We start from the raw sequence: 22,314 nt of genomic DNA on the forward strand, positions 1-22,314 counted from the left end.
AATGACTAAAAAAATAGTTTATTAGGACGTTTCCAAGTAATAATCTCTTTAAAAACATAAATATTAAGTTATCGTGAATAAAAACACTCTAGTTAATGATTAATAACATATATATAATGGAAAATACAAATCTTAAACTTTCGCAATAATTATTTTTTCTAATATGATCAAAAATTGAAAGATTATCTTACATGGGTGTTTGAAAGAAAAAAAATTGTTGTTTTTTCTTTGTTGGGCCAGGTACTTTAGTACAGGTGAAATCGGGTTAAGCCCGAAATTAAATTGAGCGCTTCTGATTGTCTAGCAACTCCTAACAAAATTACGGGTACGGGTTTTCGATATCTTGTAAGTCAAAAAAATTTTGAAACGCGAATAACTCGTAAACTATAAGAGGAATCTGAAAAAAAGTGCACAAGTAGTGCACAAAATTTTCTACAAAAAATGTATTTAGTCATTTTTTCGTTGGAGCCACTCTTTCTGAGTAAATTTCCCTCAACGTAGTTTTCGAGTTATTCGCAATTCAAAATATTTTTGTGTACATGAACCCATTTTACGGTGATAATTTTGAGGTTAGGAACAAATAATTACGATACTTTTATGTAACATTTTGTTACGGCAGTTTTTTTCGAATTTCTCATAGTTTTCGAATTATTCGCGATTCAAAATACGTTTGAGGGTTTAAACCCATTTTATAATTGAAATTTTGAGGTTAGGAAAAAATTTAAACTTTTTTTGTACAGAATGTTGTGCTCCACATTTTTTGTCCCGGCAGTCTGTGTCGATATCCTCATATTTTTCGAGTTATCTGCAATTCAAAATGTTTTTGTGCACATGAACCCATTTAACGGTAAAAATTTTGAGATTAGGAAAAAAACTTGGAGACCAATCTGTAGAGAATTTAGTGCAGTACATTTTTTGCTCCAAATTTTTTTTTAAATTTCCAGTAGTTTTCGAATTATTCGCGATTCAAAATAGTTTTGAACGTTCAAACCCATTTTATAATTGAAATTTTGAGGTTAGGAAAAAATTTAAACTTTTTTTGTACATAATATTGTGCTCCACATTTTTTGTCCCGGCAGTCTGTATCGAAATCCTCATAGTTTTCGAGTTATCCGCAATTCAAAATGTTTTTGTGTACATGAATCCATTTTACGGTGATAATTTTGAGGTTAGGAACAAATAATTACGATACTTTTATTCAACATTTTGTTACGGCAGTTTTTTTCGAATTTCTCATAGTTTTCGAGTTATTCGCGATTCAAAATTTTTTTAAATTTCGAAAATCCGTGCCCGTAAATTTGTTAAGAGTTGCTGGACTTATTCAGTATCCCAAAACCTCCCAGAATCTAGAAAATCAAAACCGCCCGATTTAATTTAAGGTGTTGGATTTAGCCAATTTGACAAATCCCACTTTGTGTACATCTTAACTTTAATATATATATTCAATGACTCGATCCACGTGATGTTAATAAAAATAAATATAAAAAAGAAATATAAATCTATAAAAAATATAACAATAATATAATAAATATATTTATGAGCTAATACAACATTTGTATATAATATTTGTTTCCAAAGTACATTATCTAATAAATAACTTTTGAAATGGATAACCCCAGTGATTTGTACGTAAACAGGTACACAATAAAAAAGGTTAATTAGAATAAATTAACAGCAATTTGTACTTAAACGCTATTTCTTTGTCATTCCGTTCTCGACATTTTGTATAAAGTTCGGTAAATTTAGTAAAAAATGTGTATCGTAAAGCGATTAATCATGAGGAGCAACTTTTTCTTGTGGTTTTAAGATGGCGTGGCTTTTATTATAACTCTCGATAACGAATAAATTAAATATTTAATTATAGTATATTATACAACAAGTATTTAATGATAGTTGTTAAGACACGATGTAAGAAATTTACAATACGAACCTTGACGAGTGTCGTAATGTATACGAGTTTCTTAACAGCCGTTAAATTGCATTCATTATTTTTTCTACGACCGATCATTTACACAATCACTTTATTTTCAAAAAACTCGATTCTTATACAAATTGGGTATAATTAAAAAGTCTCAATGGGTACAAAACACCGTCAAAACTACCCCTGAAGTATCCGAAGATACCCTGAAAGAAAAATAATTGGTCAATAGGCATGGAGCACCAAAACTACCCTTGAAGAGTTCAAGTTCAGATTCTTCAGGGGTAATTTTGGGGAGGTTGGGGGGGTTTCGTATGTAGTGTCCATTGAGACTTACAATCAGCTTGCTTCGAAGTATCATTGTGCCAAGTTTCAGAACAATTGGCCAAAACTAATTTCCTTCCGCTCAAGGTACCATCGGACACTTCAGTGGGCGTTCGAAGGAGTTGAAGAGGGTCTTGGATTTGAGATTTCTTGCACATTGAGGCTTTTGGGGGTTTTGGAATTTATATTTCGAGGCTTTTAATCAGCTTGCTTCAAACTATCATTGTGCCAAGTTTTAGAAAAATTGGTAACCGAAAGGTCAAACAATTTTTTTGTATGTTCAAACTTTTATAAATATCAATGTACATTGTAATATTTTTTATTTTATGCGACAACCGGAAATGATACTAACGTTTTATTGAATTTATATAGTGTGTCAAAACGAAATTATTTCATTACCGTACCTATTTATGAAAAATCCCGAAAATCGTCCAATTGTGAATGCTCAATCCCAATTTTCTTCATTCTATATTGAATTTTTGAGTTTATTATAGCAATTAACGCCTATTTGGCTCTTGGCTTCGAGATATTTCACACTTTCTTTGCTCGGCAACACAGCGGACAGAGCCGCAATGAGCTCCGAGCTTCTGGAACGATATGAGGGTTGGATTAGAGCAGGGGGTTGAAAAATAAAACGATCGAGCAGCGGTACTCGATCAAAATTTGCGTTAAACTGAATAAAATACCAGCAAAAACTTTGGCAATTCTTCAGGAGATCTTTAGGAATGATTATCCATCGATAATCCAGTCAGACAGAATGTTGACCGAGAAAAGGTCGAAGACACTCCGAATTTCCGCCACCTGGATAAAGTGTTACAACGATTAAAACAAAGAGTCAACAGTGGAGATCGAAGATTCTTGGAACTCCATGCGTCCACTCAATCGTTCTTTCTAACGAAACGAGATCAGCGTTAAACCCCAGCTGGTCTACAGCCCCGACATCGTCCCGCCACACTTTTTGTGCCGTTGGCTCAATAAATCGCTGAAAGAATAACATTTGGAAATGCATTAGAGCCGTTAAGACGAGGTCGCTGAAGGAGATTTCTCTTCTAGAAAGAGAAATCTTGACGGAAAAAGTGTATTGATGTAGGAAGGTCGAAGAATATTAACAAACTGTATCATTCAGATCAATAAATTTCAATATTCGAACCTTAACGCATCAATTTCCGGACATGTAAAGTATAAAATGGTAGAAAAAAGTGAAGCAGATTCGTTTTGCGCTAGATGAGGTGGAAAAAACGTTTATTAGAAAAACAATATTAGAGATTCACGTTTCACTTACTTCGAAGCAGATTCACTAGTTTAAGTTTAAGTACGACATACCGTATATAAAAAAAATCAGTTTTGCATACAAAAAATACGTCACGATCTCAAACGGTTTCGGTTTCATTCAAAGAGTAAAATATAAAATTTTTAACGTCTATAATATTAATTTCGGTAATACATATAACAGATATTAATACACCATAACCAAGGTATTGTATGTTCCTCAAAAATTCCCATAACTTATCACAAAATATCGAGAGTAATAATAAATGTAATAAATTATGAACGTTTATTACTCGCCACAGCCAAGCTACGAAAAAGAAAAACGAATTTTTGAAAACGTCGCATTGTTTTACTTTATCGACGCCAGGTAAATCGTAATTTTCTAACAAATCTTGATACAACGCTATGTATCTGTTCCAAGCCGTGGAACTAATGATGAGTTGTAAACTAAAGCAACAAACGGTCTTCGCAACTTTTTTAACGGTTACTTTAAAACTATGTAAAATATTAGGCTCTTTGCTATCAGACGTAGTAGAAAGTAGAATGTATCCCCTTCTAGGTGGGTTGTATCTTAAAAATACGAAAACGCCAATAATTAACGCCGTACAACCCACTGCGTCGCAGATACCGTCGACGTAATAACCCGCTGTACCGATTTCGGATCGTTCCCCCTTAATATGCTTCCTCGCTCTGGCTACGTGACCGTCTAGGTCATCTAACCAGGTTCTTATTTCGAATAGCAAAACTCCGATTCTCCTATAAGTCAAACTATGGCTGGTGACGCATTTCGCGCTAAGGATCGCTACGAATATATGAAAGAAACTAATAGAATTGGGGGTTATCCATTTTATGTCGCTTATTCTAAGAATATTGTCGATTATTTGGACCAACGGACCGAAAACATAATAGTTAGTATGGTCTAAAAGAACTCCTTTTACGGTTACTTCGCACAGTGGATTTATTCGACAGCTTAACCACGTTACTTTTTCGTAGGTAATCGCTGACGAATTATCGTTATCTAAAGGATAATTTTGTAATCTGAGATACAAATTGAAATCCATGTAGAAATAAAATAATAAAATTATAATTAGCAAAGTTAATAGGAACTTGCTAATTTGCGATGAAGGAAAAATCATTATGTCAAGTTTCGTTTTTCGTTTTGATAAAATCAATATTAGGGTACGTATCTTCGTGGAAGGCGGTCAGTCTTAAATAATGAAAAATTTCTTGGATATTGCATACTTTTGTGCGGGAAGTACGATTTGGATTTCTTATTATGAGGAAGAAGTACGGCTAGAGCACTTGGCGTTCATTTACCTGAAAAGAAATGGTTGTTTGGACGTTTTTTAAATATTAAATAGTATAAGATCCGAACGATTAATTTTTTTTACTTACTCGGTGATAGGAAAACTGTAATTTTCGATAAATTACGCTACTGGTCAAAAGTTTTTACCCACCCCATAATCCATTCGTTAAATTTTCAAAATAATACATTTCGACAAATTTCTTTCATATTTTCAAGCAAAGATCGAAACAAACTAAAAATAATAGTGTCCGTTATTTGTTTAAATCATGATTATATTTTGTTAGCGAGTGTGACAAGTTAAAACTTGCAATTACCGGCTGATTTGTAAATTATTCTTCAACTTTGAATTATATCTTCGGTGTTTATGATTGTAGTTTAGTCCCAATTGTTCTGTGATTTATACTTTTTGGACCAAGACATCTTTTTGTGAAGTTCGTATTCAAATTTTTTCCGTTCTCGTTATATCGGACATGTAAGTTTTAAAGTGGGTAAAACCAAAGAATTATCGGTTGTCTAAGCAAAGTTACGGTACCATTGCCGCCGAATTACAAATACCGTGGACTACAACGTGAAAAAATATGCATTCATTGAAGATGATTGTATTATATTGATCAGTAAACGTAATCGACGACTCAGGGGGCCAGAGATCAATGAATCTAGGGATCTGCCTTTGAGACAAGCTGGCATTTTTGGAAGGGTGGCGGTGAGAAAACCTCTATCGAAACATGAAAATGAAATTAAGAGACTGCTGTAAAGTGAAGAGGAATATCCACTGGTTAAAATTGAAGATATTTCCAAGAAAGAATACCATAAAAGATTATTGAAGGAAAATGTAGAACGTTCTAGCCATCGCCTGATGAGCAGAAAATTTATCCTCCGGCATAACAACGATCCCAAGCCTTCCTCGAAGCCGTGCAAAGAATAATTGAAAGAATTGGAAAAAAATGTACTGAAAGTAATGATATGGCCGCCGGTCCTCAACCCAATTGTGAAGTTGTGGGACAAAAAGAACAGGAAAGGAACAAATCAGTGTCCTACTTCCACGTCAAATCTTTGAAACGAATGGAACCAAATACCAAGACAACAATTATTTGTCGCAAACATGTATGGTGGAAAAAAAAATTTAACCGGTAGTGTAGGTTTATAATTATAACAGTCTAAAGTAAGTGAAACGGGAAAGGCTGTGGTCTTGCTGTGCTTATCGTGCTTATGCTTTGCTGCTTTAGAGATTTTCCATCCCCATCATAAAGGATGCCGTCTCAGATAATCTGGATGATATGTCTCACTTCTTTCACGAAGGAGAAGGCTCTACATAGATGATCACAGACTTCAGAGAGATATTCATCGATCAAGTGTATTTTAATCCACTATTCCAAGCCCCAATTTCTAAGACGAAAATGCACAGAGCCCGCCAAAATCTCATTAACTTACATTAGAAGACTTTAATGACATAATAAGAGATTTGAATTTTCCTAAAAGTAAGGCATAGCTTTTGAATTTCCGTTTTAAGCAATGGAATTTGCTTATTGATGTCAACAAAAAAAAATAGACTTTGTAATAATACCCTGTGTTCTTAGTGCGTGGTGTTTATTTATTGACAGCTTGACGAAAAGTTTGAAAGCATTTTATTCTCTGAAACTATGCAAGTGTAAGAATTCTAGTAGTCGCTTTTCAATCTACAGTTTTTTCAAACTTCTTTTCACCAAAATTGTATACGTGGAATGGGCGCGACGCCATCGACAGAATAGGGATGGCGATTCTTTGAAAAAAAGATCGATTTTTGAATCAATTCAACCTGATAAATCGATTCATAAAAAAATCGAGGTCTAAAATATCGATTTTTTTCCAAGTTTGTATTTAAAATGTAAATATGAATCCATTTTATGGAAAACAAGAGAGATACCATAATTAACAATGTCTGCCATCTCTTATCAGTAAAATCAAGGATTTTTTAGTTCATCCGCTGATCACTGGCGATGTTGCCAAGAAGTTGAAAAAACTTTAGACGCAGAACTGCCTGCGATAAATAATGATTAAATTATTTTATTATGATTAAAACACCCCAATATTACGAGTACATTCACCTAATTGTAAATAATTTTATAGTTTTTATCTAAGCAGAAAAAATCGAATATCATTTATCAAGGGTGAAATATCTTTCCACTGAATCGATCCAGTATAAGAAATCGATTTGAAAAATCGATATATTTGGTCCGAGGAATCGTTTCTTTGATTAATCGCTTCCAGATCGCCATGTCTACAGAAAAGAGAAGAGTAACGAACAAGGTGGAACCGATACAAATGATCTTGACAATAGATGTGGGTGTGTTGACCTAATGTCTTATCTAACTTAAACAGCTGAAGTTCCTACAATACTTAATCAGAATATAACGACATAAAATATATTATTATTATCTATATTCTTTATATTGATTTTTCTATGAAGTGAATATTAAAAATTGGCGTTACAACGAACAATATATTTTCTGACTTACTTGATTTTTTACACCAATCTAAAAACACTACAATATTCCGGTTAGTGTTGCAAACGATATGGACCATGGATCATATTACAATGTATCATTTATCTATTATTTATTATAAAATTATTGATATTAGATAAGACTTTATTTATGATACCTATGGCAATAAATAGATTAACAGACATGAACGTATTTGCCATATGCTGACAAAAAATAACGAGAAATGGCCGAGGACAAAATTCGAGATACATATAATGTCAGATCCTACTAATTTACTGTGGTACAAGTTTCAAAAAACTTGACATTTCTGCACCTCTATTAATGCTTAATGAAATATTACTTTATGGGGGATTTATTTTAAACACAGTCAATTATTGATTGATTATTCATTATTCATAATCAATAAATTCACGACGCTCCATGTTGCTGCTGATAAGAAACGTTATATTTTATCTTTTATATATGTTTCTACATCGGAGACAGATTCGCTGTGGTATAAACAATTTTGTTTGTATTTCGTGTATAAAAACTAATGTTTTCGTGGATCATTCATTAGAATTGGCACTCTCATGTGCCCTTAAAAAACGTGCATACGAAAATAACTATTGTACCACTTGAAAAATGTTATTTGTACCCCTAGAACCACTCAGAAAAAAATGATTAGGTTAGGATGGACCGAAAGGAATATTTCTATGAGTAAAAGAGTTATAATACAATTAAAACAATTGTTGGGTAATCCTAAGGATAAAAACCAAATTTGGAAAAAAGTGGTATATATGAAATTAAGGCGTCTATTTCTTACAGCCCACTCTACCTTACTCAACCAATTAAGACAGAAGGTGGCCTACGCAGACGATGTTGACCTGCTAAGCAGAAAATAAATAGATCTAGACTTTCTTACATTCAATTAAGAATCCAAGCGAGCAGGGTTTAGTGTGGATGAAGCTCAGCTCATGTCGCACAGCATAGACCCTGCAGACACGACAGCGTTCACGCGAAAATAACGAGACTGTACTGTAGATACAAGAGAAAGTGAAAGCTGGAAACGGGACCCAGAAGATGCTGAAATCCCGGCTACTCAGCAGACGCACAAAAGAGAGGATCTAGGCCAGTTATCATGTTTGCTTCTAGAGACGAACTGAGACTCAACTCGTGTGAGAGGAAAGTACTTGACCCAATCCAAGACAAAGAAGAATAGCGCATCCGTACTACGCTGGCTTGGTCACGTTGAACGGATGCCGCAGGGTCGAGGAAACAAACTTGGATACCGACAAGAGCCGGAAGACCGCAGACTACCAGAACGACCACGCATAAGATGACAGGAAGGCGTTGAACAGAACATAAAAGAACTAGAGAAGGATGGAGGATAGTTGTCCGGGAAGCCAAGGTTCTTCCAGAACCGTGTAGTGCCAATTGGTAAGATAAGGTATACACACAGAATCAACTTTACAAATTTGTATTCATTACAAAAGGACTCTTGAGGACTTCCATGAATTGTTAGAAGATTACACTGATTCAATGAACTTATACTAGTTTTTGCCCATTTCTCTTTCATATTGAATTATTTCTTCGGTGTTTGTGATTGTAGAAGACATCTTCTCTTGTAAACGAATTGTTTTCGTTATCGGCTTGAGGAAAAACAATAACAACTGAAGATAAACGTATTGTATTGATCAGTAAACGTGAACGACGACTCACGAGCTCAGATCAATGAATCTAGAGACCTGCCTTTGAGAGAAAAAGCTTTGGAAGGGTGGCACTGAAGAGACCTCGTATAAGACGTGAAAATAAAATTAAGAGATTCCAGTGGACTAAAGATGAACGGTAGATCCATGTGCAATCGAGATTGTAAAGCATGGCTAAGGCTCGGTGATGGTATCGGGATGTTTGGGAGGAAGGACGACTGCAGACCTGGTTGAAATTGAAGGGATTTTGAAAAAAGGGGGCTATAAAAATATTTAAGGAAAATGTGATACGTAATTCATCTTCCAGCATGACAACGATCCCAAGCATTCCTCGAAGCCGTTCAAAGAGGATTTGAAAGAATTGGAAAGGAAGAATGTACTGAAAATAATGATTTGGTAGCTCGACCTCAACCCGATTGAGATTGTTTTGAGACAAATTGTACAGGGAAGACAGAAAGCTGTGCCCCACTTTACTGGAATGTCCTGGAAAACGAATGGAACTAAATAGACGACAATTATTTGTCGAAATTGCTACAAAGGATGTTAAAATTGGGTACCGAAATAATAAAAGCAAAAGGAGGGGTTACATCTATGAAGAAAAAATTTAAATACACGACAATTAGTGAAAGAAAACTATATGGTGGGCCATAACTTTAGACTGTTAGTGTGTGTTTATGTTTAATAGTGAAGTCAATAGATGAAATTATTGATGGAAGTCCACACTGAATGATGAAAGGCCATCATCAACGAATAGAAAACTCTCTACTGAATACGATATTTGGAACTCTTACGGGGAAAAGCTGGTTAAGATGGTGTGTCTCCCCATAGAAAGAGACCAATTAAACAGCCAGTTCTAGCATTTTTCCAATAAAAAAAAAGAATATTCATTATTTAACAGATTCGAAATTGGAGACTCGCTCTGTATATCTAGCGTCACCATGTTTAAATTGATTTTGTACTTAATTGGCTTTCAGCATGAAAAAACTTCGCAGGTGTGGTGTTATCTCATTAAAAAAATGAAACTGTTATTTTCATAAACAAGATAACTACGCACAATACATAAAAAGATAATTTAATATTGGAGACAGCTACAGTATACACACCCTAATATGTTTAAAAGTATTTATTAAAATGTTAATCCAAATAAAAACAATTCACATTTTTTTCTTCAAATATTCAATTCAACATAATAAATACAATAAAATTATAATTTAATTGGCTACTTCAAAACCAAAAAATCAAATTCTCTCTTCGATGCAGCCCTGGGGTCTTTTATAAACATATCGCAACCTACACCAGGATGTCCAACTCTGGGCGACAGAAATCCGAGACACTAAATCAATTTTATAAACTCCAAACATTAACCAAAAAAACAATTGGATAAAGTGAAGTATTTTCTTCATTCTTCATCAGTCACTACTTTTTCCACTGATACTTTTTTGGCTAGTCTTCATCCATCAGGCGAAAATCTGACCCCAATTCTCCTAAACTGTCAAAGTTGATCGCTGGCTTACTTCAGAAAGTTTGCAGTGGCAGCTTCTATAACACCTTCAAAAGAGATATCCTCTCTCATGGATAGACTTGTCATAAAAAATTTGAAAATCGGAAACTACACTTTGAAAAACGTCTACATCTGCTTGATTCTTGGCCATCCTCAGATTGGAACCAAGAAATTGTTCTTCTTTCCTAGCAATAATTTCTTTTTTTGAACGTTTCATAGATGCAAGTTTCAATTATCTGAAGAAATATATTTGGTTTTCCTATTCTGGCGCTTATGTTATTCTCCAGCACTACAATGCGAGCTCTCACACATCAATTCAAACAAAAACCTTACTATGTTAAATTTCGTATCAATGAAGTTTCTTTAAATGAATATTATAGGTGTTAAACTTATCTTCTTATTTCTATAATTATATCTGTTGCTCATAAATCAATGCGAAAATACAGAAAATTAGATTTTATGTCACTTTAAATTGAACCCAAAAAGTCTTCCAAACCTTGAAATATAATATAAACACTGACATCTATCATGCAAAGAGGCACATTTAAATTCTAAACATTGCTTGAAGAAATATTTTAGATTAATAAATTTTGGGTACTTCAGTTCTTTTTAGAAGCAACTTTATTCAAATATTATCAGATACTTTTAAAAATATTCACAATCCCTACTGACAAACATCTAGTTTGCAAATGAAATAAATAAAATCGGTGAGCAAAAATTTCATTTATATCAAATATAGTACAGAAAAACAAAAAGCTTACCTGTGGAATTTGTGTACTCTTGCCACAACCTGTTTCTCCAATAAGAACCAATGTCTGGTATTTCTCCACAAGATACAGTATGTGATTCCTATTATTAAAAATTGGTAAACGTTGTCTTTGCGTCTGAATAGATTGTGACAAATGTTTGTTATAAATAAAATCCGTAGTTTCTATAGAAACTGATTCATCTTTATCCAGAAAACTAGTTGTATTTGAAGGTTTTAGAAACCGAGGCTTGAACTCAGTCATCACAAAGCTTTAAGTTCATGAATAATAATTAGAAAAATACCAAGCTTATCATGCTCATTATAAGTCTTTAAAAAAATCTGGAACAATAAAAAACAATTTGTAACAAAGTTACAAGTATAAAGAATTTATTATCAGATGATTAAAAAAATGTTCCATTTTGAACATAAAATTTACAAATCTACATAGTTACCTCAAGAAAAAAATAACAGGAATAGCCTTCAGGGTTTTGTACTACAATACAATTTTAATTAACAAATTTCTTAATGCATTATTTTAAGAAACAAACTTTGTCACACCTTAGATTGAAGAGAATTATTGTATTTTGAAATTATATATAGTTAATTTTATACTTCTACTATAGCCTAGTATTTAGTGCACATACTTACTTCATGTTGTACTTATACTGATATACTATTAAAAATTACGATATTATTAATACTAATATTATTTTAATTACAGTCAAAAAGTTTTTGAAAATAACTTGTCATGAAATCAACATTAAAACTACGTAAAAACGTTTACCATATTAATTATAGATCTAATTTCACTTAGTTATTTTTTAAGATACAGGTTTTCATCATATCTAAATTATTTTATAAAACAACGATCATTATATGAAATAGTACCACAAATATGACTTACATGGATTGAAAAAGATTTCTTTTTAATATTTAACATAGTTTTTATTCAAAATTCTCTTATAATTAGTACTTTCATCAGTTACCTATAAATAAATTAATCAAAACTTGGTCAATGATAACTGACAAACGATTTAAGTTCTATTTAAGTAACTGATGTGAAATACTGTAATGATTTTAATTCAAAATAACTCCAGGATTCTCAAATTGCAACAGGTAATCATTTCAAATCGATGAAAGCACTAGCAAAAGCAACATTGTAATTTAATAAGCGTTTGTTTACCTTTTCATGTAACTACAACCATAAGGGATTCGAATTGGAGTATATAACAGTTATTCATAAACTTCACTGTTTAGACAATTCTCTATTTTTATAAAGTCAAATTTTCATAACTCTGTTCGCTTAACTTGCGTTCCTTAATATACTCCATGTCAATGGAAAGTGAGCGTTGAAATAACTAATGGAATTTTCAAAGCTCAAACAATGCAGGTTGCAACCATGAGAATCTATCTCATTATTTGATGCGGTATGATATGCGGTATAAGTACTTTTGAAGCATTCTTGTGACGTACATCCAAATATTTTACTATCGCCATAGAAGATATTTTGATTTTACTTTAATGTAAATCAGTTAAGCACTCCACTAAAAAAATTCAATAACTTACAAATTATAACATAACTTCTTGAAGCTTTCGCTTAATTTTTTCTATTTTGCCATTCCTTAACATTTATCTCAACTCTCAAAACGCCTCTTCATCAATTCCACTTGGTTTTACGATTATAACGCTCTGGACTAAGTGGAACGGGAAAGATCGTGGTCGTAAGTGCTTAGTGGAATGCACCCATCGTGCACGAAACCTTTGGGCTCGTCGTTTATAAGCTTTGCAGACAAAAATCAAATGGAACAAGCTTCGGTAAGTTTTATGTCAAGTGTCAAATTTAGAAAAATGTCTGGACGCACAGATCTTAAAAAAAACGATTTGAAACGTCGGTTTTAACCATTGTGCATCCATGAGATTGTGTGCTCAAATTGTGTCATTGGAAAGCGACAATTACTGTAGAGAATTTTGTATTTCAAATTCGTTGAATGCGAAATATTTGAATTATTTTCGCCTCTCATATTGTTGAATAAAAAATTGAGAATTCTAGAAAATGTAACTACTACCTATGTTAATTGGGTACGAAATTTAGTTCATCGTCTGTTTACAAGTTAAGCATCTGTAATTTGTCAACTAGGTTAAGATGAAATGGATAAAATAAATACACACGTAATATATTTGAAACTAAAAGGATGTATTAGTGATTATTGTGAGTTGGAATGTATAAAGGAAGGTACTTTGAATATTGACATGAGAGAATTACTGGTAAGCTGCTTAAAGTACTCCTTAGAAACAGACTCATTATGTGATATGAAATTATTAGAAATAGATAGCATATTAGATTTTTTAAATGATGAATTGAATAGTGGACATTGGAGCGATGTTCCAATTCATACAAGACATTATTTTACAATTGCAAGCTTTGTTAAATGTCTCATACTTTTAAAAACTAACAATTGCAATAAGGAACAGCTTTTAAAAACGAGCTTAAAATGCCTTGATATTGGTTTGTTACTTGGAGCTCCATTAGAAAATAATTTGGAAATTTTAACAAATTCTGCCAAAGTATTAAGAGAAGAAATAAATAAACATGTTTTGAAAGATTCAACTAAAGTTCAAATTAAGAATAAACGGATGATTACAGAATATGATAAGTTTTCTAAGATTCCTGGCATATTAGTAGACTCAATAGATTCTCCTTCAATAGAATATTTTAATAGCAAATGGTTCCTACCTCAAACTCCAGTTAAATTGACAGGTAAGCTTCTGAAATATCAAAATAATTTCACATTCCTAGATAAAAACTTAGACGGGTAAATAAAACACAAAACTTAGGAATTACTGAGTAATAAGACAGTTCAAGATGCGACAAAGTGCATTTGATTCAGGAGAGCATCAGGAAACTTTGTTAACAAAAATTATTAATGAGGAATCAAAATTGCATTTGTGTAGGAAAAAAGTGCATCTCAAATGGTTGAAAAATGAAAAACTTATAACTTTGGTTTTGCATTGGCAAAATATCATATTCATGATGCTTGGTGGGCAAGGCGATTGTGTCATTTTTATGAGGACTAAATGCCATTCTTTTAGTTCCCATCCCCAATCAGTGTAATTCATTCTGCATTCATCCTTGTAAAAGCACATTTGCACTTGTAAATAGAAGCTTTTCAAGGCGCAATATTAGTAGTTTTTCACCATCACTACTAGGATAGCAGAAACAGAACTTACCTTCATATTTCTCATTTACTATTTTCTGATTAATTGTAGCTGATTTCGCTTCTGTATTATTCTTCATATGAAGCTCGTTTTTTTTTGTGTATTACCAATAATTTAAAATAATATTGGTTAATACAAACAATTTCTATATCTGCGATAAACTCAAAAACTACCAAACAGATTTTCATGTGGTTTTCACCAATAGATAGTGACTTATAAAGAAAGTTGAGATAAGTAATTTGTCAAGGTTTTTGTGTAATTTTGTTGAAATATGATAATTGGTGGAAGTGTCAAAAAAATCCAACCACATTGGAATCTGTATTAGATAAAGTAGACATTTTATAATCTATAATAAGCTATTGCTTCAGAAATTAGTTTACTTTCATATGTATTTATGTTGTTTATTATATACATATTATATCAGTATTTCCACTGTTTCTTTTAAAAACAAATTTTCGATAAGATTCCAATGTAAGTAACTAATGGCCAGTTGCACCCTTAGGTTAATAATGGTGTACATTTTAACAATGGCTTAATTTTTTTTTAATTGCACCGTGTGTTAAACCAATAAAGTCTTTAAACTATCATTTAATTAAACCCCCGAAATCGGGGCCTAAACTGATTGAGCTAAACAGTTTCTAACCTATAATTTGGTAATTTTGTGTTTAAAAACACAGCAGAAACAATAATTATCGCTATAGGTATTACACAATATTATTGTGTAATACCTATCATAAGTAACAAGACATTCTTTTAGTTTACTGTATTAAAAGAATTAAAAAATTATCAGTAAAAGCTGCAGAAGACATATATGAAAATGATCTCGATTTTATGGAGATTTTGGAGATGGAATTTCCTAGGGTGTTGATAATAAAGCGGATCACTTTACAAATTAGGATATTCTATCTTTTTTATAAGGTTCAGACTTTTAAATCCAACAGTTATTAATATTTTGGAGCAAATTGAGGATAGTCCCATATCAATTCTACTTCTTCCATTAACTATAGTTAAACTATATTATATTTTAATATATGAGAATGGGATTTTATTCATTTTAATTTGATGTATTTTTTCATCAGAAGTTGATGATCTTACGCATTTAGCAATTTCACTAGAAAATCTTAAAATAGAAAAAAAAACACGAAAAAACTGCTTGTATAACCTTAAAATGTATGATTTGAATATATGTGTTTGTGCCAATTCTTTTAATTTTTAAGAAAATTTCCCCAAATCTGTGACATAACTTGAACCCTATAAATTACGTGCAAGCAATTATGATTTAAACCGTCGATTATATTTTAACAGCCCGTTATTTTAAACAGTAGATTGGGGAATACGGTACAAATGGGCAAAAACAATTTAGATGAAACCTTAACTGTTCAAGGTTGTCTGGAACATTGGCCAGCTTCAAAAAAATGGCTCGATTTAAACTACTTATTAGAATTGGCAGGTGATCGAACTGTTCCTGTTGAAATTGGTTCTCATTATGTTGATGCAAATTGGTCACAGAAGTTAATGACGCTTAAAGAATTTATCACTAAATATTACGTAAGCGATAATGGAGATATTGGATACCTTGCTCAACATAATTTATTCGAACAGGTAGATATATTGCTTTAATTATTAATCAATAAATACCAATCATTTTACAGAAATCAAGGTTTAGAACCTTTTACTGTAATTTTGACGACCCAAAATTCCCATAAATATGTCAACTTCTCACCTGTTAGCCCTGTTGTGGTATGATCAGCAAATTGTATTATTTTTTATTATATCTCAAATATATCTATTGTTCATACACAATTAATCAGTCTGGCTATTTGAAAAAAATATCTTATTTATTTCCCGTATATTTTTTACTGCTTCCACTTTCTTAACGAAACTGGGTTTTAGTTTTTCTTCCCTTAAGCATCTGCCGAAATGTTTTCTTATTGTATATGTTGCTATCATCAATATTTATAATTCAAAATACTTTAGTATGTCATGTAGAATCAATAAGTAATTTTTTTTAGATAACTGAGTTAAAAGATGACATTTGTATTCCAGAATATTGTTGTTTAAGTTTAGATTATGAAAACTCATGTGAACCAGATATAAACGCATGGTTCGGACCTAAAGGAACATTATCTCCCTTGCATACTGATCCAAAGAACAATCTTCTTGCTCAGGTATGGTATATTGCATTAAGTCAATATTATTTCTTGTTTCTAATGGATATTAAATGATAAGCAAAGTTTTCATTTTGAAAAAAAAAATAATTTGATCTGCTCGTGAGAAGAAAGATTTATCTTTGATAATTTAGAACCTTTTTTTGTTTGTAGTTAAAAATTGAAGCAAAGCAATTTTCTGTTCAAAATGATATTAAATGAAATAAAAAATGAACAAAAATGAAATTAATTTTAATATGAAGTTACAACACATAATGTTGTGTTGTAATTTTTAGCATAAAATGATATTGTAATGTAATTTTTTTTATTTATTTAAACTTTTTTCAACAGTGGGGTGAATTTATACACAATGTCACTTACCTCATTTATTTACACATTCACACTAGACACTATAATAATTAACTTATCACTACTTATATGATAATTAACTATTCAACTACTTTGTAATTTATATAAATTTACCGGATACTTTTTACTATTTCGTTCTATTCACTATGAGTTTGAATTATAAACTAAGGAATTTCCAGAATTCTAGAAAGTGAATAAAGAAACAAATATATAATAAGGCTTTCTTAGAAATTAGTTTAAAAGAAACAATATAAACAATTTTAGACTTTTCCATAATAACTGGACAGGACCGATTTCACGGCCTATGTCATGGACAAGTTCGTAACAGTAAATTGACTTGTGTTACATTGAAGAAAATAGCCGCGGAGAATTTAAAATTTTGAGCATTGTGAGCGATCAAAGAAGCCTTGAGCACATATGCCTTCAGATAGGCCCATCGTGCCCTTGAGAAGTCGATCATGTACAAAAACAAAAAATTCTTCAATAATTACTTGATTTTGACAATTTTGGGTATTTAGATTTCGTTCAGTGGTTGTAATTTTCTCTACAAATTGACAAAACTTAATACTTAATACAAGTATTTCACATTCTGTTTCAGGTGTATGGTACGAAGCAAGTAATACTGTTTTCACCTAAAGATACAGAGTATTTATATCCCCATGAAGATAAATTGCTAAACAACACAGCTCAAGTAGATCCGTTAGAACCAGATTTGAAAAATTATCCAAATTTTGTGAAATCTACATTATACAAATGCCTTTTAGAACCTGGAGACATGTTATTTATACCAGTTAAATGGTGGCATCATGTTACTGCATTGGACAAAAGTTTCTCCGTCAGTTTTTGGTGGCAATAAAAATTTAGTTCATCAATTTTTTCATTTATAATATTTTCTTACATCATAGCAATTAATTATTTTGCAAAATCATTTCAAGAGATATCAATTAATAAACTTTTGTAAAAGAATGGTTTTACTATTTTGCTTATGCTATTAGACCATGGCAGAAGACATCAAAAATAATAAAAAGTGAAAAAAAATTATAGTAGGATGAAACCTATTAAAAAAGGCAGAGGATATAAAAATAATGAAGGAAAAAATGAATTACGAGCTATTCGAGATCGGGAAGTGGGTGGGGGTGAGTTTTTAACGATAAAATATGATTTTATTTCCGCCAAAACTGTATGTTCTGCAGATAAAAGTTAAATGGTAAAGTTATAGGTAATCAAAAGATCTAAGAACCTAACCTAACGTAAAAACTGATGGGACGCCACTGCCAAAGCACTGATTTTTTTTTGGTTGTTCAATTTGTTCTTTTTATATGTTATATTAAAACTGTATTTATTTACTAGTAGTTTTATTTATCAATACTTCCATTATCCGGTTTGCAAGCAACCATGTTTTTTCATTGTCCTCTCCTTTTTTTATCTTTTGACTGGACCCACACTAAATAACTAAAATTTCACATAACTTAAAACTGTTCCATAGTTTTAAGTTATGTGCAATTTTAGTTATGTTTTAGATGTATAGCTATGACAAAAAGTTGATGGTAGAAGAGGCCCCAGTGAAAATTCCTCTTATGATTATAGCTCTGTATTGACGCCATTTTGTTTTTGAACGCTCAGTAAAAATCAATTCAATTACAAGACAAATAATTGAAAAATATATGAAGGAACGCATTTATTTCAACAACTAAAAACAATACAAAAATGGATAAATATAAATTAAAAACATAACTAGTAGATTTACATTAATTTTAACGGAAATTTTATCAACTAAAAATTAATGTCTAAAAATAATGGATCGATTATACTCCATCAAGATTCCTAATAATAAATTAACTTAAATTTCTGATAAATAATCGTCAGTATCAGTAAAGAAGTTAAAGATTATCAGAACAGCCATAGTTAACAAGAATTGTTTATACATTAATCATAATTATTTTAACCAACTCTTAGCGAATTTTTTCTTTTTTAAATAATAAAGTTATTCAACAACTACTTACCAGAAACTACTTATAATTTCAAGACTGTAAGAATATTAAAATTTTTAGATTACAATCAGGTGGTAAAAAATGCTTTAATATTTTTTCTAAAAATAGAAAATTGACTCAATCAAAATAATCATTTATATTTTTCTTAAGCTATCAAAGCTAAGATTTGTAAATTTTTCTTCAATAAACATTATACGATTCACTTTAGAATATTATTATAAATATGAAGTTTAATATAGAAGTTAATCACCATTTTACCAATCACCTATACTTCTTAACGTTACTAAGTACAAAGATGTTACCATACATATCACTCATCTTTTTTATCACCTTGAATAGTTATCTTTTTTTGGAGTTTGCTGTGCTCCTCGGCCAATCTATCATATTCTTTTGCCAAATTGTCAGCTTGAGTCTTGACAGCCTGTTTATCTTTCTGCTCTAATTTAAGATCCTCTTTAAGTTTAACAATTTTAGATTTCAGTTCATTAATCTGAAAATAAAAAAATTATCCTTGTACAAACTTGTAACTTTAACGTTATCTTTGGTTTTCTTTCTAAAATTTATAAAAATGCCTTGCTTTTAAATTTCTATTGGTAGAAAATATTCACATTTGAAGATAAGCATTCCTTAAATTTCTTAGAAATAATTAAAATTTCTAATGGATAAAAAGGGTTATTCAAATTCAACATTATTTCAGTTCTACAATAAAAATGGCAAAAATGTCTAATTAACTTCCATGAAATTAAAGGGCAATTTAATGTTGTTATTTTTCGAGATATTTCAATCAAATGATACATTTTTAATAGTTATAGATAAAGTCAATTACCATTAAAAATTAAAGGAACCTTTACCTACCTCTAAAGAGGAGTGGCTTTTTGCACACTTTTTCAAAAAACATTTTCTTGAGAATTGAGATGAAGGGAAGTGTTAGTAAGACGTGTATTAAAGCATATAATTGTAATGGCACTATGAGTAAATGATGATTATAACCACTGAGAGTTTTTTCAGAAAAAAAAGTAGCTAAATGTGATAATTTTGGCATCACACTACTAAAAATGGGGAAATCTTGTTTACTTATTCAGAAATTTCACATTGTGTACTAATGTATAATTCTTGTAGAATGTATGTAGAATTGAAGTGTTTCTTTGGAATATTCATTGAAATATTTTATGGTGATAGTGAGAAGAATTAATATATTATATATTTATTTGGTAGTTATTTCACTCTATTCTCATAAACTTGTGGTGATAAACATTGTTTGCAAAGAAAAATATATGTTTGTAACTCTACGCAGACCTAAGGAAATAGATTAAAAAAATATTTGCTAATTAGTTTAGCCTCAGAAACTCTTATTAAAGTGTTTATAGGTTATTAAGATAAACAATCTATATTATTTATTGCTAAAGGTTGTTATCAACTGTTCTTAGGAAAATAACAATTATTACTATTTGAAAGTAGGTCTGAAAAAATCTTAAATTGAAAATATTTTAATCTAAAATTTTAGCAATAGGTCAAGTTTATTTATACAGTACCTAACTAATAGATATTTTTAGAAATATTCTGAATGCATAGATAAATGTGGACTCACCTCTTCATCATGAGCTTCATTACTCTGATTCTGTGCTTCTTCTCCTCGTTGAGCTAATAAACTCTTAGCAGCAGTAGTGGCACTTTGAGCTTGTCTCATAGAAGCCTCAGACTGAGCTTGAAGAGTAGCTTGTTCAGAAATTAGTATAACAAGTCTCCTTATTACAAGTGAAAGAAATAAAGCAAATCCAGAAATGTAGAAGTTACGTTGGGCTCTAAATAATCTCATACTACCTTGCATTTCCCGATCAAGATGAGCATGTCCGTGCTCTTCACTTTCTGTAATAATTATTTTTTTTCAGTCCTATAGAATTTCAAAAAGCAAATCAAATATTCCTCAATCTAATAATTAATTTGAACTTTGACATAATAATCATAATTGTTTTTTACCAGTATTTGAATATTTTCTCATCTCCCTAATGGCGTCTAAAAGAAACAGCACTAAAATTCCTAGTAACATCAAAAAGTAGAATCCTGCCTGTCTTTGCAATCCTTGCAAAAATTTTGATTTGAAGAAGGAATTCCATCGTTTTGGAGAAGCTATAGGTAGTACTAAAAGAAGTACCACCGCAATTTCCAGATACAAAAAACCGGCAATTAGTGTCCACTGAAGACTCATTTTAACTAATGAAGAATGTAGTTAACAGAGAGGGAGAGTCGATTGTATCTATTTAAAGATCTAAACGATGTCTGATGTGGCTTTATTCTATTTATAAATTACACAAATTATTACTCACGATTCTAAAGATCAAAATGACGTACACTTTTTGTACAAATTGACATCTGACATAGTCAAATTGACAGAATTCAAGAATGCATAAAATTCCAGGAACGGCTAAAGATGAAAATATAGCGATTAGTTAAATATATGATTAACATAACGTAACGGTATTTTTTAAATGTCCGGATTCCAAACAAAATTTAGTTTACCCTTAAATTTATAGACCTCTTGTAGTAATTTTAATTATGAAAAAAATTATATTTAATACAATTTTTGAGTCATACAGGTCTTTATTAAAAATTTCAACTTGTGCTATACAAAATAATGTAGTAAATATAACAGGAATTTATCTTGATACAATTGGACGCTACCTTTATTTAACATTTAATTGTAACGAGGTTAGATTGATTGTTCCATTAAAAATCGTGCTTCTTTTTTCTGTAACTTGGCCATTGCCTATATAATTACATAGCTATATATAACATAAATAAATATATCTTCGCAAGCCTCGACCCTAAAAACAGCGTCCATAACTTTCTAGTTATTGACTTTTTGATAGTGCCTAGCGTGTTAAATGTGAGGAAAGCTGATTACTTTTTAATAGCAATACAATTAGTACTCGCAGGTTTGTTCTAAACACGGACCTATAAGAGAATTTAACTTGAACAGGGAATTGAAAAAATGATTTATCATCCGACTAATCTATAGAAAAGCACAGTAACCATCAAATTCTTTCACCTACCTACATACGTTCTAGTAAATATAGCCAAAAAGACGTTTGGAGTCGTGGCAACCACAGCGATTTTAGTGTACAGTAATCCCCTAACAATTCCCTTTCCGCTCTTCCATAAGTCAATAATAGATACCTCTCTTTCCTTGTGCCCTTTTGGCACTGATAACAGCAGTTGCCTTTCCATTTTCAGGAAGTAAAGCCTTTTGCTTACCACATCCTGGAGATAGAATATCACAGGGGTGATTTTTTTTAAAGTGGATGTTCGATTATCACATCGGGTGATTAAGTTAGAAATTAGAAGTAATAAATAAACACT

The 22,314-nt window shown here is 31.3% G+C and overlaps 4 protein-coding genes across 6 annotated transcripts in view; 1 reads left to right on the top strand and 3 right to left on the bottom strand.

Annotated features, from left to right (window-relative positions):
• The window catches only part of LOC130897543 (probable ATP-dependent RNA helicase DHX35), a 23,432-nt gene extending 10,879 nt beyond the window's left edge, over positions 1-12,553 (bottom strand). The window contains exons 1-2 of one of the 2 annotated variants that reach the window (XM_057806459.1): positions 12,418-12,553; positions 11,248-11,573 (exon numbers count right to left, since the gene is read on the bottom strand). In XM_057806459.1, the coding sequence (XP_057662442.1) occupies positions 11,248-11,496 (249 nt within the window). In that variant the 5' untranslated portion in view covers positions 11,497-11,573; positions 12,418-12,553. Of the gene's footprint in view, positions 1-11,247; positions 11,574-11,792; positions 11,810-12,417 lie in introns of those variants that run through there. The other variant, XM_057806460.1, reaches the window with a different exon arrangement.
• On the bottom strand, positions 7-11,408 carry LOC130897547 (ceramide phosphoethanolamine synthase). Of its 2 annotated transcripts, none has more exons than XM_057806465.1 (2): positions 11,248-11,408; positions 7-4,828 (listed from the first exon to the last, which is right to left on the bottom strand). In XM_057806465.1, exon 2 carries the CDS (start codon positions 4,645-4,647, stop codon positions 3,613-3,615), a length of 1,035 nt encoding a protein of 344 aa, XP_057662448.1. In that variant the 5' UTR covers positions 4,648-4,828; positions 11,248-11,408; the 3' UTR covers positions 7-3,612. The 2 variants fall into 2 exon arrangements, with proteins under 2 accessions (XP_057662448.1, XP_057662449.1); XM_057806466.1 differs by lacking the exon at positions 11,248-11,408 and adding an exon at positions 4,907-7,345.
• A 468-nt stretch (positions 12,554-13,021) lies between the features above and the next one.
• Positions 13,022-18,312, top strand: LOC130897548 (lysine-specific demethylase 8-like). Its single transcript, XM_057806467.1, has 4 exons — positions 13,022-13,992; positions 15,835-16,052; positions 16,463-16,618; positions 17,565-18,312. Exons 1-4 carry the CDS (start codon positions 13,383-13,385, stop codon positions 17,820-17,822), a joined length of 1,242 nt encoding a protein of 413 aa, XP_057662450.1. The 5' UTR covers positions 13,022-13,382; the 3' UTR covers positions 17,823-18,312.
• Positions 18,313-18,619: 307 nt separating this feature from the next.
• On the bottom strand, positions 18,620-21,663 carry LOC130897549 (B-cell receptor-associated protein 31). Its single transcript, XM_057806468.1, has 3 exons — positions 20,935-21,663; positions 20,546-20,823; positions 18,620-19,447 (listed from the first exon to the last, which is right to left on the bottom strand). The coding sequence occupies exons 1-3, from the start codon at positions 21,161-21,163 to the stop codon at positions 19,268-19,270; spliced, it is 687 nt and encodes a 228-aa protein (XP_057662451.1). The 5' UTR covers positions 21,164-21,663; the 3' UTR covers positions 18,620-19,267.
• Positions 21,664-22,314: the final 651 nt, after the last annotated feature.

The sequence above is a fragment of the Diorhabda carinulata genome, chromosome 8 (assembly GCF_026250575.1).
Source record: "Diorhabda carinulata isolate Delta chromosome 8, icDioCari1.1, whole genome shotgun sequence".
In the NCBI taxonomy this organism is placed as follows: domain Eukaryota; kingdom Metazoa; phylum Arthropoda; class Insecta; order Coleoptera; family Chrysomelidae; genus Diorhabda; species Diorhabda carinulata.